The 13,023-nt window shown below is 50.4% G+C and overlaps 2 protein-coding genes across 4 annotated transcripts; one reads left to right on the top strand and one right to left on the bottom strand.

Annotated features, from left to right (window-relative positions):
- Window positions 1-2,071: 2,071 nt before the first annotated feature.
- THAP11 (THAP domain containing 11) lies at window positions 2,072-3,518 on the bottom strand. The gene has a single exon (XM_090260563.1). The coding sequence runs from the start codon at window positions 3,081-3,083 to the stop codon at window positions 2,139-2,141; it is 945 nt and encodes a 314-aa protein (XP_090116689.1). The 5' UTR covers window positions 3,084-3,518; the 3' UTR covers window positions 2,072-2,138.
- A 3,565-nt stretch (window positions 3,519-7,083) lies between these two features.
- On the top strand, window positions 7,084-12,984 carry CENPT (centromere protein T). 3 transcript variants are annotated; one of them, XM_090260373.1, is made up of 13 exons: window positions 7,084-7,259; window positions 8,438-8,528; window positions 8,665-8,752; window positions 8,844-8,940; window positions 9,067-9,203; window positions 9,319-9,367; window positions 9,568-9,716; window positions 10,350-10,538; window positions 11,070-11,396; window positions 11,641-11,686; window positions 12,265-12,477; window positions 12,565-12,669; window positions 12,753-12,984. In XM_090260373.1, exons 1-13 carry the CDS (start codon window positions 7,147-7,149, stop codon window positions 12,874-12,876), a joined length of 1,728 nt encoding a protein of 575 aa, XP_090116499.1. In that variant the 5' UTR covers window positions 7,084-7,146; the 3' UTR covers window positions 12,877-12,984. The 3 variants fall into 3 exon arrangements, with proteins under 3 accessions (XP_090116499.1, XP_090116500.1, XP_090116498.1); XM_090260374.1 differs by having other exon boundaries at window positions 8,393-8,528; window positions 11,070-11,291; XM_090260372.1 differs by having other exon boundaries at window positions 8,393-8,528.
- The last annotated feature ends 39 nt before the right edge of the window (window positions 12,985-13,023 follow it).

Raw genomic sequence — 13,023 nt, 5'->3', positions numbered from 1 at the left:
CTCAGTATTCCTGTTCTTCTGAAGAGTTTTTACACCTTTACCAACCCCACCCCAGCCTCCTGGGGATGGCTGTTAAGACCAGGCCAAGCTTATTAAATCCCAGGTCTGTACTGCTTTGCCTCAGCCTTCTCTTATTACTCCACAGTGAGAACTCTATACCGCCTTGCTTGTGGTACATCTGGGACCTCTCTAGCTGAGCTGTCCTTCCCACAGTAAACAAAAACACTGGATAAGTGTACACATAACCTCCAGACACTAAAGTCCTGGCCAGAGCCGACCATCTCGCTTTCCTGGGAGTGCTGCTGAAAGGTTCACATGAGTCAAAGCAGAAAGTGTCAAGTCCCTTCAACAAACTGCAGCTAAAGGATACACGAAAGAACATGGCCTGAGCCTGGGAAAGCTCACTCCTAGTGAAGGAAATGAGGAAGATGTAAGAGTCTGGCCCAATAGCTGCAGGCAAAGGGCTTCAGTTCCAGCTGGCTTGGAAGGGCAGAGATCCCTAGAAAGGCAGAAATCCAGTCTCTTCCCCAACCAGGTACCTGCACATCCTATGCCCCACTCCTCTTTCTCACCAGACTTGTTTCTCAAGTCAGTGCCAAGGAAAAGAGCAGAGACTGAGAAACATTTTAGAGTCCTTTTAGTTCACAGCTACAAGGAAAGTCTCCAAGCAAGTGGCTTTTTCCTTAAGTAACAGATAAGGGAATGATGTTTTCCAGAGCCCAAAAATCGTCCATTTGTGCCTAACACCCATAATAAACAGGGCTAGTATTTTAGGTGTTTCCTCTTCCCCACTGGGTTTGGGCAAAATTACTTGAAGCTATAGATAAAAATGTCATCTCACTCCTACAATATCCAATCTTAAGAAAGATGGGTGCAACCAAGAAAATAAGTCAAGGGGTCACAAATCACAACTCCTAATCCTACAAGCCTTATATGGATGGATCCAGCTCCTTCATACTGAAGGAGTACCAAGGTCAAAGGTATTTATAAAAGTTCTTGTGCCTGCAAGAACTATGGCTGGTCCCAACTGTGGTCTTCACTGATTTAAGTAACTGTACACCCAAGTGTGTCAGACACTGTACTAGGCTAAGAGCTATAATGGTGAGCTGAAAACTCATGAGGAATTCAAAACCTTCAGAGAAGCAGGCTCTCACAATTCAGCTTAGATCTCAGTTAGTTGCTCCTTCTCCCTGTTGAAAGGGCACAGGCTACTAACCCGTGGACAAACTGGGAGTTTTGTTTCTAAACTGGCAGGAGCTGAGCCAGGAAATCTGTGAGGACCTTAAGAGGCCAGGGTCCATGTGCTTATAACTCCTTTATTGAGAGACCATCTCTGCTCCCAGGGTGAGCATGGTCCTTGTGACCTAAGGCTGAGGCCTATTTCCCCATGTTTCAGGGCCACTTAGCTGAGTCCTTACAAAAATAAAATGGCAAAACCCAAATAAAAACCTTACTTTCTGTTTAATTCATTTTGCCAAACAAACACAGTGAAAACTTTAGTCTGACTAATTGTACAGAAAATAGAATTTGTAACCAGTAGCAAACATAACAAGATAAACCTAAATCCCTGGCAAGCTGGATCTCCATCAACATGTCACTTAGATCCCCTTGTAGACGGCCTCCTGAGGAGGGAGGTCCTACGAGGCAGAGGCACAGATCTGCCAATCCCCATCAGAATCACAGGCTGCACCTGGGAAAGAAAAGCATGAAAAGGAGAACTGGTGTCACTTGGCTCCCTTATCACTACACACAGAAGAGTTGTCTCTGATTGCTGGCCAACCTCAAGGTGTTGTCTTCCCAAACCCATAGTCTTTGGACATCCCACCTGCATCCCTATGGGATAAGTTCAAGTTCAGTGGTTCCTAAGCCTCTGCTTAACCAGAACCCACAACATATACTGGGGGTGAAGTGAGGGGGAGGAGATAGACAAAGTCATAACTGCTGGTGTCACCAATGCAGAGTCCGAGGTTCCAGACTTCAGGAGGAAACGAGGGTGCCAGGTCACCAACAACAGTCCAGCTGCCCTAAGCCTCAGTACAGTCAACCAGTGTCCTAGGAGCATAGTTTTGCAACGACGGCCTGCAGGCCTCCTCGGCTGGCAGGGGCCGGAGAGTTCCACAGGCCACTGGCGGACCTGTTCACATTCCGTGCTTCTTACGGATGACAGCCATGGCCAGCAGTCGATCCTTCTCGCGGAGCTCTTCCCGCAGCTTGGCCTCGGTGAGACGCAGGTGGCGGATGCTGCCCTTCATCTCCTTCATTTTCACCTCCATCAGCGCCAGGATGTCCCGCTGTTCGTTCAGCTTGCGCAGGAGCTCCTCCTCCGTGGTGCCTGACGACAACGAGTACGAGTGGTCGGAACCAGTATCAGGGAAGCCCTCTTCCCCCACTACCACCAACTGGGGGCCCATTGGGCACTCGGCGGCTTCCAGCCCTGCAGTGGCAGCCTCTAGCTCCGATGCGGCTGCTGCAGCGGCTGCGCCCTCTGCGGCCGCGAATTCCACTTGCACCGTCAGATCCATGGGCTTCACATCTTCTCCGGTGGGAGTAGTGGGCGCCGGCGGCACGGATCCAGGAGCCTGGCTGCTGTCTACAGCGGCCTGAAGGGTGAGGAGCACAGCCGCCGAGGCAGACACCAGGTTCGGCTGCAGCTGGGCGGTCTGGGCAGTGGAGGCTGACGGCGGTGGCGGCGGCGGCAGCTGCTGCTGCTGCTGCTGCTGCTGTTGTTGCTGCTGCTGCTGTTGCTGTTGCTGCTGCTGCTGCTGCTGCTGCTGCCTGCGGCGGGCGGCTGCGGCCCCAGCGGGTCTGCGTGCCACCTTGCGCTCATTAACGCCGCGCAGCGGGAAGATGGTAGGGACGCGCACCGTGTAGGTCTTGCGGCCGCCCTGGAAGTGGACGCTGCAGAGTCGGTGACCCGTGGTGGGTTGGAAGGTGGAGAAGCATCCACTGACGCCAGCACGAGACACGTTCTTGAGCCAGAGGCGCCGCAGCTCAGCGTCCTTTGGAAACGTATAGAAGTGCAGCGCCTTGTCCCGATGCGAGTTGTTGTAGCAGCCCGGCACGCAGCACGTAAAGCCAGGCATGGTTGCGCCGCGCGGCCCGGCCCGGCCCACCGGCCTCCTGAGCCCTTCGACGGCTCAGTCGTCCACCACCGCCCGCCCCTCGACGGGCGGCGCCGCGCGAGGCCCTGGCGGCTTCCCACTAGTTTCGTCCGGCGCGGCCGGCTGGTCCGGCACCCCGTGCCCAGAATAAGCTTCCCGCCGGCCCGCGCTGCGCAGCCAGCCAAGCCGCCCGCCTGCGCTCGGGAGTCGGCCCCGGGGACGCCGCGAAGGACCGCCTGGGAAGGAGGACTACGCCCCCCACAATGCACCGCGCCAGAGACCGCTCACTTCCGGAGTGGGGGCAAGCTTATTCCGGCTGCTTTCCAGGGCACCGCGACGGCCAACGCAGAGCAGATTCTTTCCCCGACTTGGTTTAGCCGGGTTGACTAAAGAGGCGTATTCGATTGGAACGTTGTCGCCTGGACCGCTCTTTAAAAAGACCCGAAGTCCTGATGGGGGTTGGGCGGCGCGCGCTTCTCCAGTGCGCAAGCGCCTTGGGCATACGCCCCCGGAAACTACAGGTCCCGTAATGCCCTGCACGAACCTCGGCGGCTGTGGCCTGGAGCGCCGCCTAAGGGAGATGTCGGGTTACTGAGGACCAGAATTTGGGCGAGGGGTTGCTGCATTTCTGCGGGAGTAGGGGTTAGGGGTACCTGGGCCTCAGTACCCCTAAAGACGTTAGGGTCCTTTTTCTCTTCGTTGGGGACTCTTTCCAGATTCAGCCACTGTTTGCTTTGACTTACTTATTGACCGAAACATCGTGACCAGTAGGCACCTACTGTGTGCTGGGCACAGTGCCAGGAGTTTGGAACCTCACATGAGCCAGATGACCACGCCCAACTACTTAGAGGGATGGGACCCGACTTTTGGATAATAGATGTGAATGCAAGTGAATGAATGTCTAATCACAGAAATAAACGCTCCGCAGGAATGAACTAGACAGGGGAGAAAATGGGAAGTGGAGGCCAAGGAAGAAAAAAAGACGAGGGAAAGGTTGGGTTGGGAGGAATAGATAGTTCTTGCCCTGGAAACCAGCCCATAAAACACGAAAGAGCTTGGCTCTGTTCTTAAAGCGCTTAGAAGAGGGCGGCCGGGGTAGGGGAAGCCACCGAAAGGTACCAAAGTGGGCCTGTTAAAAGATTTGGGATTTTAATCTGCAGATGACCGAGAGCTGTTTAAAGGTGTTAAACCAAAGGATGGACAGGATTTGTATTTGAACAGGAAACTTTCCTCCTCCCTCGACTTCTATGGGGAAAATGTTCTAAAGGGCAAGAGAAGCTGTGGAAAAACCGAGGAGGCCAGCCAGTCGTTCAGGGGAACTACCTGCAAGTTAGTAGTCCTCCTCTGCTGAGTTCCCCCTTTGTCCTACTTCTTGCTCTTCACCTTTCTTCTGACTCTTCCTCCTCGTTTTTTTTCTCTCCTAATTACAGACCATGGGTATGAAATTGAAGCCTAGTATATACTATTTGTAATTATTTGACATAAAACAAAATCGACTGGGCATTTAAAAGCTTGTAAAAGAAAACAACATTCCAAGGTAACTTTATTTATTTATTTTTAGTTTGCTTTTCTTTATTATGAAAGAGACCCATACCTAAAATGTAGAAAAATACAGAACAATGCAGAAAAAAATGGGTTTCACAGACCCATCACAGGAGAATGTCCCATTGCTCCTGGCTTTTGCAGCTGATGTCAACAGCTTGAATCCCTTCAAATTCAGAAATGCATTCTCTGGTATATGTAAGCCCATAGTGAAAGAAGAGCATTCATTTGAATGAATCATTTATACAATGATAAAAAATAAGAATACGCAATTTGTTGTGGTGAAATGTTTATAAAATGTGTAGAGATAAAATTCAGCAAAAGCTCATTGCATATGTTATGTATTTTCAGTGTCATACAGTTACTGATAGGTTCTATTCCTACATGTCTGAAGACCTACCTTGCTCAAAAAATGTTGGTAAGAGGGCAAATTGATATAATTTCCTTATACACAGAACATTAAAGATTATGCTTGATAAACTACCTTCTAGTACATAAAATCACCTCTAATCTACATTTAATCTTTTGCATTCAAAATATATCTGGAAAGGCATGACTATCTCCCCATTCCACTGCCCTCTCTACCCTTTATCTTGTCACCTCTGGGGAAAGGCAAAAACCTGTCACATGTCTACTTACTTCCAACCTTGCCTACTCTACATTCTTGTTCTTCATGTGACTGCCAAAGAAAATATGATTACGTAATGTCTCTGCTTAAATCCCTCCAGCAGCCTGTTGCATTTAGAGTAATGTCCAAACTTCTTTCCAGAGCCAACAAGACCTCACATGGTCTGGTCCTTGCCAATCTCTCACTCCTTCTTCCCTCATTTCATTAGCCCAGTGTTTTTTTAAACAAGTAGTAAATAGAAAGTTTAATCGGTTATGTAAATACATGGAATAGTACTGTGCAAAAGTAAGTTTATGTCTCAAACTGTTTTGAAAAAAATTTTTTTATATTATCCAGTTCAAGGCCTTACAATAAATAAAGAAATAAGTAAATATTTCCATGACCACGGAAATGTGTCTACAAAAGGCTAGCAAATTCAGTGAGATAACACAGGGGTCAGATCTTAATGACAAGAGATATTGATAAGCTTTTCCTCTGTAGTTCTATTATTTTGAGAAGCAAAAATCTATTTTTTAAATCGATTTTTAGAGAGAGAGAAGAAGGAAGAGAGAGAAATATCGATTTGTAGTTCCACCTATTTATGCATTCATTGGTTGATTCTTGTATGTGCCCTGTCTGGGGGTTGAACCCACAACCTTGATGCATGGGGATGCTCTAACCAACTGAGCTACCTGGTCAGGGAAAAAAATTAATTTTTTTCCTTTGCTTTATTTTTTAACACAAGCACAAATAGGCCCATGGGTATTCAAGTAACTAATACTTTACATTTGATTTTAAAGCGAAAAGGAGAACATGAGAAACTCACAACTCAAGTTCTACATCAGTTCCCACGAAAATTTAAAGTGGGGGGGCTGTCAATCTGTGAAAAATGTGGTAATAGAGTCTTCAGCATTAACAACTTTTAAGAGCTGGAATTCATCTCAAAATTGCACGTAGAGTTCACAACATCTCTGATGAGTCGCACACAGCCTACTAGCCTCCAAGTCTTGCAAATTGGTGTCTTTCGGTAGATAATGAGCCTACAGACAGAATGGTCTTTAGAGATGCAAATCTGGCCAAATCACCTGTAGGATGAGATTTTTTTCCCCTCCCCCAAGCGTTTCTCCTCACCTTCCCAGACAGCGGGGCCAGGAATGGGAGATATTAATAGTGACCACCAAGGGGGGGTAGCGGGGCTGGGCCGATGGGGGACAAAGGGGGGGATATGGTGGACGTCTGTAATAGTGTCAACAATAAAAATAAATAAAATAAAGTAAGCCCTGATCAATGTGACTCGGTTTGTTGGGCATCGTCCTGTAAAGTAAAAGGTCCCCAGTTGGATTTCTGGTCAGGGCACATGCTTAAGTTGCAGTTCAGTTCTGACTGGGTGCCTATGAGATGCAACCTATTGATGTTTCTCTCTCCCACATCCATGTTTCTCCCCTCTTTCTCCCTCCCTTCCCCTCTCTCTAAAATTAAATAAAGAAAATGTTTTTTAAAGTTTATTAAAAAATAATAGGTTTTATTTTTAAAAATAGTGACCACCATTTATTGATGGCCTGACTTCATATACATCAAATCCTGAGTTAAACATTATCTCATTAAATCATTACAAGCCCGTTATTAGATGAGGATCATCCTCAAATTACCGATGAGTAAACCAAGCTTCGACTGTTTGCACACATTTGCCCAGGCTCACTCTCAGGTGAAACTGCCACCAAATTCAGGGCTTACAGTCACCATTGTACAGGCTCCGGGCCACTGGGAGGTAGAGCTGGAACTGCAATTCCCGTGGATCTGTGCGGCAGCCTCGCGAGAGTATCCTTAAATACGGTGGCGGGAAGTCGGCAGTCGCAGCTACCCTAGCAGTTGGGAAGCGGGCGAACCGCTGAGGCGATGGCGGAGAGCTATATTCCTGATAACGAGCCGACGACGCGTACGCTGCTGCGGCGCGTGCTGGATACAGAGGACCCGCACACCCCGCGGCGACGCCGAAGTACTCGGGCTAGGTATGTGAGGGCGCTGCCCAAGCCCTGGAGCAACCTGAGGGACTGGCTGGGGGCGCGCGCGGGGTAGGGCGTGGTGTCTCGGTGTGAACCAGTGCTGATCCAGTTTGGAGAAGGAAACGGAATCTCAGTGAGTTGTAGAGCCCAAGGCTCTGAGAACCGGTTCCACGCCCATATCTGGGCTCAGGTCAGTCGTTCTTGCCCCCATCCCCAGGACTCCAGGCCGCCAAGTCTCGGGACCGGAGTTAGAGTATGTCCGCATTTGAGGTGGTCCGCCTATGGAAGTGAAGGATAGGCGCTCAGAATTCGGCCTTCTGCCCTTTCTCTAGGCCACTTTATCCCAAACCAGCCCAGAGTGTGTCGAGGCTTCTGCCCTGAACTACCTCCCAGGTGGTCCCTCCCCTCCCTGCACATTCAGTCCTGCTGTCCTTGTAAGGCCCCAGCTGGAAGATGGGAAAGGAGCTGGAGAGCACAGCCTGGGCAGAAATCGGGAGGCAGGAACTGGAAAGGTTCTTTGTTAGGGAACACGAATTTGGCCTGACTTGGTGGGAATGTCAGCAGGTGAAGGCTGTGGTGAGCTCCTGTGCAGAGCGTGTGGTAGTTCGCATCTGCCAGACTGGGGCAGTGCAGTTCCTTTATAGGCGATGAAAAGCCATTTATTACAACATAGGTTTTAGACCTCTTGGTGATTGGGAGCTGTGCTCTGGGAACATTTATGTGGTTTTGGAATCAGAGAGTTTGGAGTGGAGAGACTAGGGCTACTGTGATCCATGTGGAGGTTGCTGTCAGACCCTAAGAAGTACTTAAAAGGTTTAAAAATACTTAAATGTTTTTCTTGGGTTGTTATTTTAATGGCTGGAATGAACACTCTTCCAATTATTTCTTTTGTCTCTGTGACGAACCCCGATTTCTGCCAAAGTCACCTCTGTAAGGCCTTCCTCTGCTCCTCTCTCTGACTGGGTCATCATATTCTCTCTCATCCCATACCCCTTGGGCTCCTTTTCATCCACAACCCTAGTGACATAGAGCTGGGAACAGGCTATGGGAAGGACAAGTGGTTTCTGGGTCTTTGGCACTGAGGAAAAAAAATCTTCAGGCCAAGATCCCTGATGAAGACACATCTCTGCGTCCTCTAGTTCCCCCTCCCTACACAGTTCTCAGAGCCGCTGGTCTTTATACAGTGTCCAGAGAACCCTGCCTGAAACACCTTTCTCTATGAGGCTGAGAAGCCAAACAAAGACAACTGCCAGGCAACATTCCCATAGAGCCAGGGTAAGTGCCCAACTCACTGACCACTATAGGGCTCTGGCTGCCTTCAGGGGATCCTGAGGTCTAGCTCTGTTCTGGAGCCCACCTTGAGGGAATCTCAAGGCAAATAAATACTGTTTGCTTGGTGCTTTTACCAAAGTCTATTGGCAGATTGGCCCACATTCAAACCGGTGGACTTCTGAAGGAACAGACGCCCCGGACACTGCTTGAGAATATTCTACTAACTGGTAAGTGAGCACTGGTCTGCTGGTCAGTTAGACACCAGTCCCATGGTATCCCTTATTCAGGGCCAGCCTTATCCTCTTCTTATTTCCACAGCACCAGAATCTTCCATGGTCATGCCAGAGTCAGTGGTGAAGCCAGTGCCAGCAGCCCAGGTGGTCCAGTTCTCCAGCAGGGAAAGCAGTCAGGGCAGGTGCACAGTGGATTCTTTCCCCTTGGGGTTGGGCTGTTAGGCAGCTCTGATCAGGAAGCCTCTTGGGGATCCCAAAAATCATATTTGGGCTTCCTGGCCTGTCTGAGATCAGCTCCATCCTTATAGCCTGGAGCTACAACTTCCTGAGCTCAAACCCCCCACAACCCCGGCTCCTAGTCTGCTGGCTCCTGGAAAGAGGAAACAGAGGTTGAGATTGTCAGTGTTTCAGCAAGGAATGGACCAGGGGCTGCCTCTCTCCCCAGGTGAGGGCCTGGACAACACCTATGGCCATCCTTTCTCTCCTATCCTCTGTAGAGGCTGGGAGACCAGAGAGAGGGCTATCATGAGCCTAGGTAACTTACGCTTTTTTCTTTTTAGGTCCCCTTACAGAGCCTCGTGGGAATGCTGGTGCCTCCTCCCTCACCAGGTGCTGTTGCCTGTTCTGGGGTAGGGGTGCAGGAGTTCTCACTAGAGTGGATTTTTGCCATACTGCTCCCTGACAATTTTAGCGTCACAGGATAGTAGCTGTGTTCTAAAAGATGAGAGCACAAGGGCAGATGGAGAAGTCGGGTCGGGGACTAGGCCTCAAGTAGCTGACTTTCCTTTGTGTCTCCTCTCTCCTGCCAGCTCCCTCAACCTGACCTTTGCCACACCTCCCCTGCCACAATCAGTGCAGAGGCCTGGTTTGGCCCGCAGACCTCCCACACGCAGAGCTGTAGATGTGGGTGCATTTTTACAGGATCTGCAAGATACCTGTGTGGCCTTGGCTCTTCCAGGTAAGGTTGAGATTTTCCTCTTTCAGCCTGTGGGGAAAGCTCCCCCTGTGACAGATAGCAGGTGCTGCTGCATCCAGGGTTGCTCCCCTCTTCATTGGGTCAAGGACAGTGAACAAACCTGGCCAGTAAGTCTTTAAGGAGTTTTTGCTTTCTCATAAGTTGCCCTTGTCTTGAGACATAGTCTTAGTCCCTCAGGGTCTTCCAGGACCCCATATCCTTGAGGTGCTATGAGGCTGAATGTAGGAAAGGGGTGGCTGGAGCTTCTTGGGTGGTTAAAAGGGGCCAAGTTTCAGGATCAGCTAACCAAACTGACCTGGGAACCTGCTACCAGAAGACAAGTAACCAGGGCAAGAGGAGGGTTCCAGGCACAGGGAACAGAGTAAGAAGTCTAGAGTGGAAGCATGGGTGAGCAGTGTAGGTGGGGCAACCAGTGAAGCCTGGAAATGCCAACTTGAGCAGGAAGGTATGCAAGGACAGTTATATTAGAGAAAAGAGAGAGTGCTATGTACTCTTCTCTCTCTGAAGACTACTTGTGGCAGACTTGTAGGGCCCACTTATGACCAGGCCCTGGTGACCAGGTTGTGGCAGGTGGTCCTGGATTACACTGAGTGTCATCTGACCCTTGATCTCCAGGTGACAGCCTCAGAACTCCTGTTGCTACCCTGCCAATGGACGCTGTGTTGGAGGACACCCAGCCCTTCTCCCAGCCTTTGATTGGCTGCTCCACCAGTGTGCATCACTCCCTCCCCTGCCCCTCCTTCTCTGCTGAGAGGACTGTCAGTCGCAGGACATGGAGCAGTGGGCGTGGGCTGTGGAACAACAGTGAGTATGTGGGGCAGGTGGCCTGCAGTCAAGCCAAGCTTGGGCAAGCGTTGTCACTGGTTGTTTTCATTTTTTCTTTTACTTTTCTTTTTATATTTATTTTTAGAGAGAGGGGAACAGAGGGAGAAAGAGAGAGAAACATTGATGTGTCGTTGCCTCTTGTGCTCCCCCAACTGGGGACCTGGCCCACAACCCAGGCATGTGCCCTGACTGGGAATCGAACCAGCAACCCTTTAGTTCACAGGCCGGCACTCAATCCACTGAGCCACACCAGCTAGGGCAACACTGGTGGTTTTTTCCTCCTCAGGACCATATGTGTGTCCCTCAGAGTCCCATGGTTGTTGGTCTCTCCTCTATCCAAGTGCAGAGTCAGTGTTAGGCCATGAGACTCCAAACCAGTATTCTGGGGTTGCCTCTGGCCTTCTCTCCTTGATAGGCTAGATTAGATTTTACTATTCCATCTTTTCCCTTTTCAGGGCTGCATCCTTGTCCTATTGCTTGTCTAGCCTATATTCTCTCCTCATGATTCAGGTCCTGGCAAACCAGCCCAACTTCTGGTCAGAAAGGTAAAGGAGGTTGATGCCCTTGCTATGAATTTCCCAGACACCAGCAATAGTATCTCTGGTGAAGATGGACTAGAGCCCTTACAGGATGGAGTTGGTGAGGAGGTAGAGGAAGTAATGGAAGAAAGCTTGAGCATGAACAACATGAAGGAGGCAGCAGGAATACAGGGATCTGCCAGAGCGGAAGAGCGTGAGAGACACAAAGAAGTGATAGAAGTAGAGGGATCTTGGGGGTCTACTAAGGCCAAGCAGCCAGACGGATCTTCAGGGGATAAGAACACCACTGGCAGGACAGGTAAAGGGCCTAGTTAAGGGATCAGGGGGTGAGTGGATAAGTGACAGTCCCTGGCCTTGGAGGCGGGACCTTACCTGGGTGATTTTTGAGCACAGGTGGTGTTGGGAAACTGCGAGGTGCCCATTGCTTGGCTGGCCAGAGATAGACGGGGTCCTCAATAAGCAGGACAAGGAAGCTATAGGCCTTCAGGGTTGTGTGAAATGGTGAGTCCTGAGCCCCTGGTAACTCTGCCCTTTCTCTGCAGGAAGTCCAGAGTTGGCCTCCACCACCCTGGAGCTTCATCAGGCCAGGTAACTTGAGTTTCTTGAGCCAGCCCCACTGACTAGCACTGCAGTGTAAGATCCCATGACCCTGTTCCACATGGGTCTCTTGGGAAGGGGCAGGCACTGAGGTTGGCATTGGGCTAGTTATCTTTCCTACAGGTATGCAGATAATTACCCAGCAAAGCACCCTTAGGTGGGCTGGATGGGGCTCACTGAGAGCACATCTGTCATCCTGGTGCCTGCTTCCAGGGGCTTAGAGGAGCCTGGGTAGGGGGATGTGGCTAGGTCAGAGAAGGTTTCCTGGAGGAGTCTTAGCAGAATTAGACAGGTAGCAATGGGTTGAGGGAAGGGAATGTCTGCTGAGGCCTGAGGGTCATGGGCCTAAGCAAATACCAGTTTGTACGATGAGGCTAGACTGGGACATTCATTGGGTCTAGACTGTGGAGGATCAGAGCCCCAAGGCCCCTGCACGGCCCCTTGTCCCCATTCCCCCCACTCCCAACCCCCCAACCCCCAGCAGATGGTTGGAACTATTGGTCCAGGTTGGCCAAGGAGCACAAGGGTCCCAGTCTTGGCAGGAGCCAGCAAGATTTATCTTTGATTAGGGACCTCTTCAGGCAGCAGTCTATTCCTGCTGCCAGCTTATCTTCAGAGCCTCTGGAGCCTCGATCAGCCAGGCGTCCTCCCAGGGCCCAAACTACTGGCGCTAGACTCCGTCAAGATCCCTACAAGACTGGGCTGAACCATTATGCCAAGCTCTTCAGCTTCTATGCTAAAATGCCAATGGAAAAGAAGGCTCTCGAGATGGTGGGGAAGTGGTGAGTCCTAGACCCTGGGGTGGGGAGAGGAGCTCTTCAGATCATGAATAGTCTGTTCATTCTGTTCTATCCCTACCTTCTTGGCAGCCTGGACAAGTATTTTCAACATCTTTGTGATGACCTGGAGGTATTTTCTGCTCATGCTGGCCGCAAGACTGTGAGGCCAGAAGACCTGGAGCTGCTGATGCGACGGTAAGTAGGCGGAAACAGGGAAGTTCTGGTTGTGGGAATGCTGGTGCCGATACTGATTCTATCTGTATCCTCTTCTGCTGCAGGCAGAGCCTGGTCACCGACCAAGTTTCCCTGCATGTGCTTGTGGAGCGGCACCTGCCCCTGCAGTACCGGCAGCTCCTCATCCCTTGTGCGTTCAGCGGCAATGCTGTCTCCCCTGCCCTGTAGTGGTCAGGCCTTGATACCTGCCCTGTCCCCACCAGGGCCCCTTGGCCCTACGTACTCTTCCAGGTCTCCTCCCCACACCCCAACATCAATAAAGTGTCACAAACATAATATGCTTTGTTTTCACACACATCCTGGAGCCAGCCAGGC

The sequence above is a fragment of the Furipterus horrens genome, unplaced genomic scaffold (genome assembly GCF_987537825.1).
Source record: "Furipterus horrens unplaced genomic scaffold, mFurHor1.1.pri manual_scaffold_13, whole genome shotgun sequence".
Lineage (NCBI taxonomy): Eukaryota > Metazoa > Chordata > Mammalia > Chiroptera > Furipteridae > Furipterus > Furipterus horrens.
This window is presented reverse-complemented; position numbering and strand designations above follow the sequence as displayed.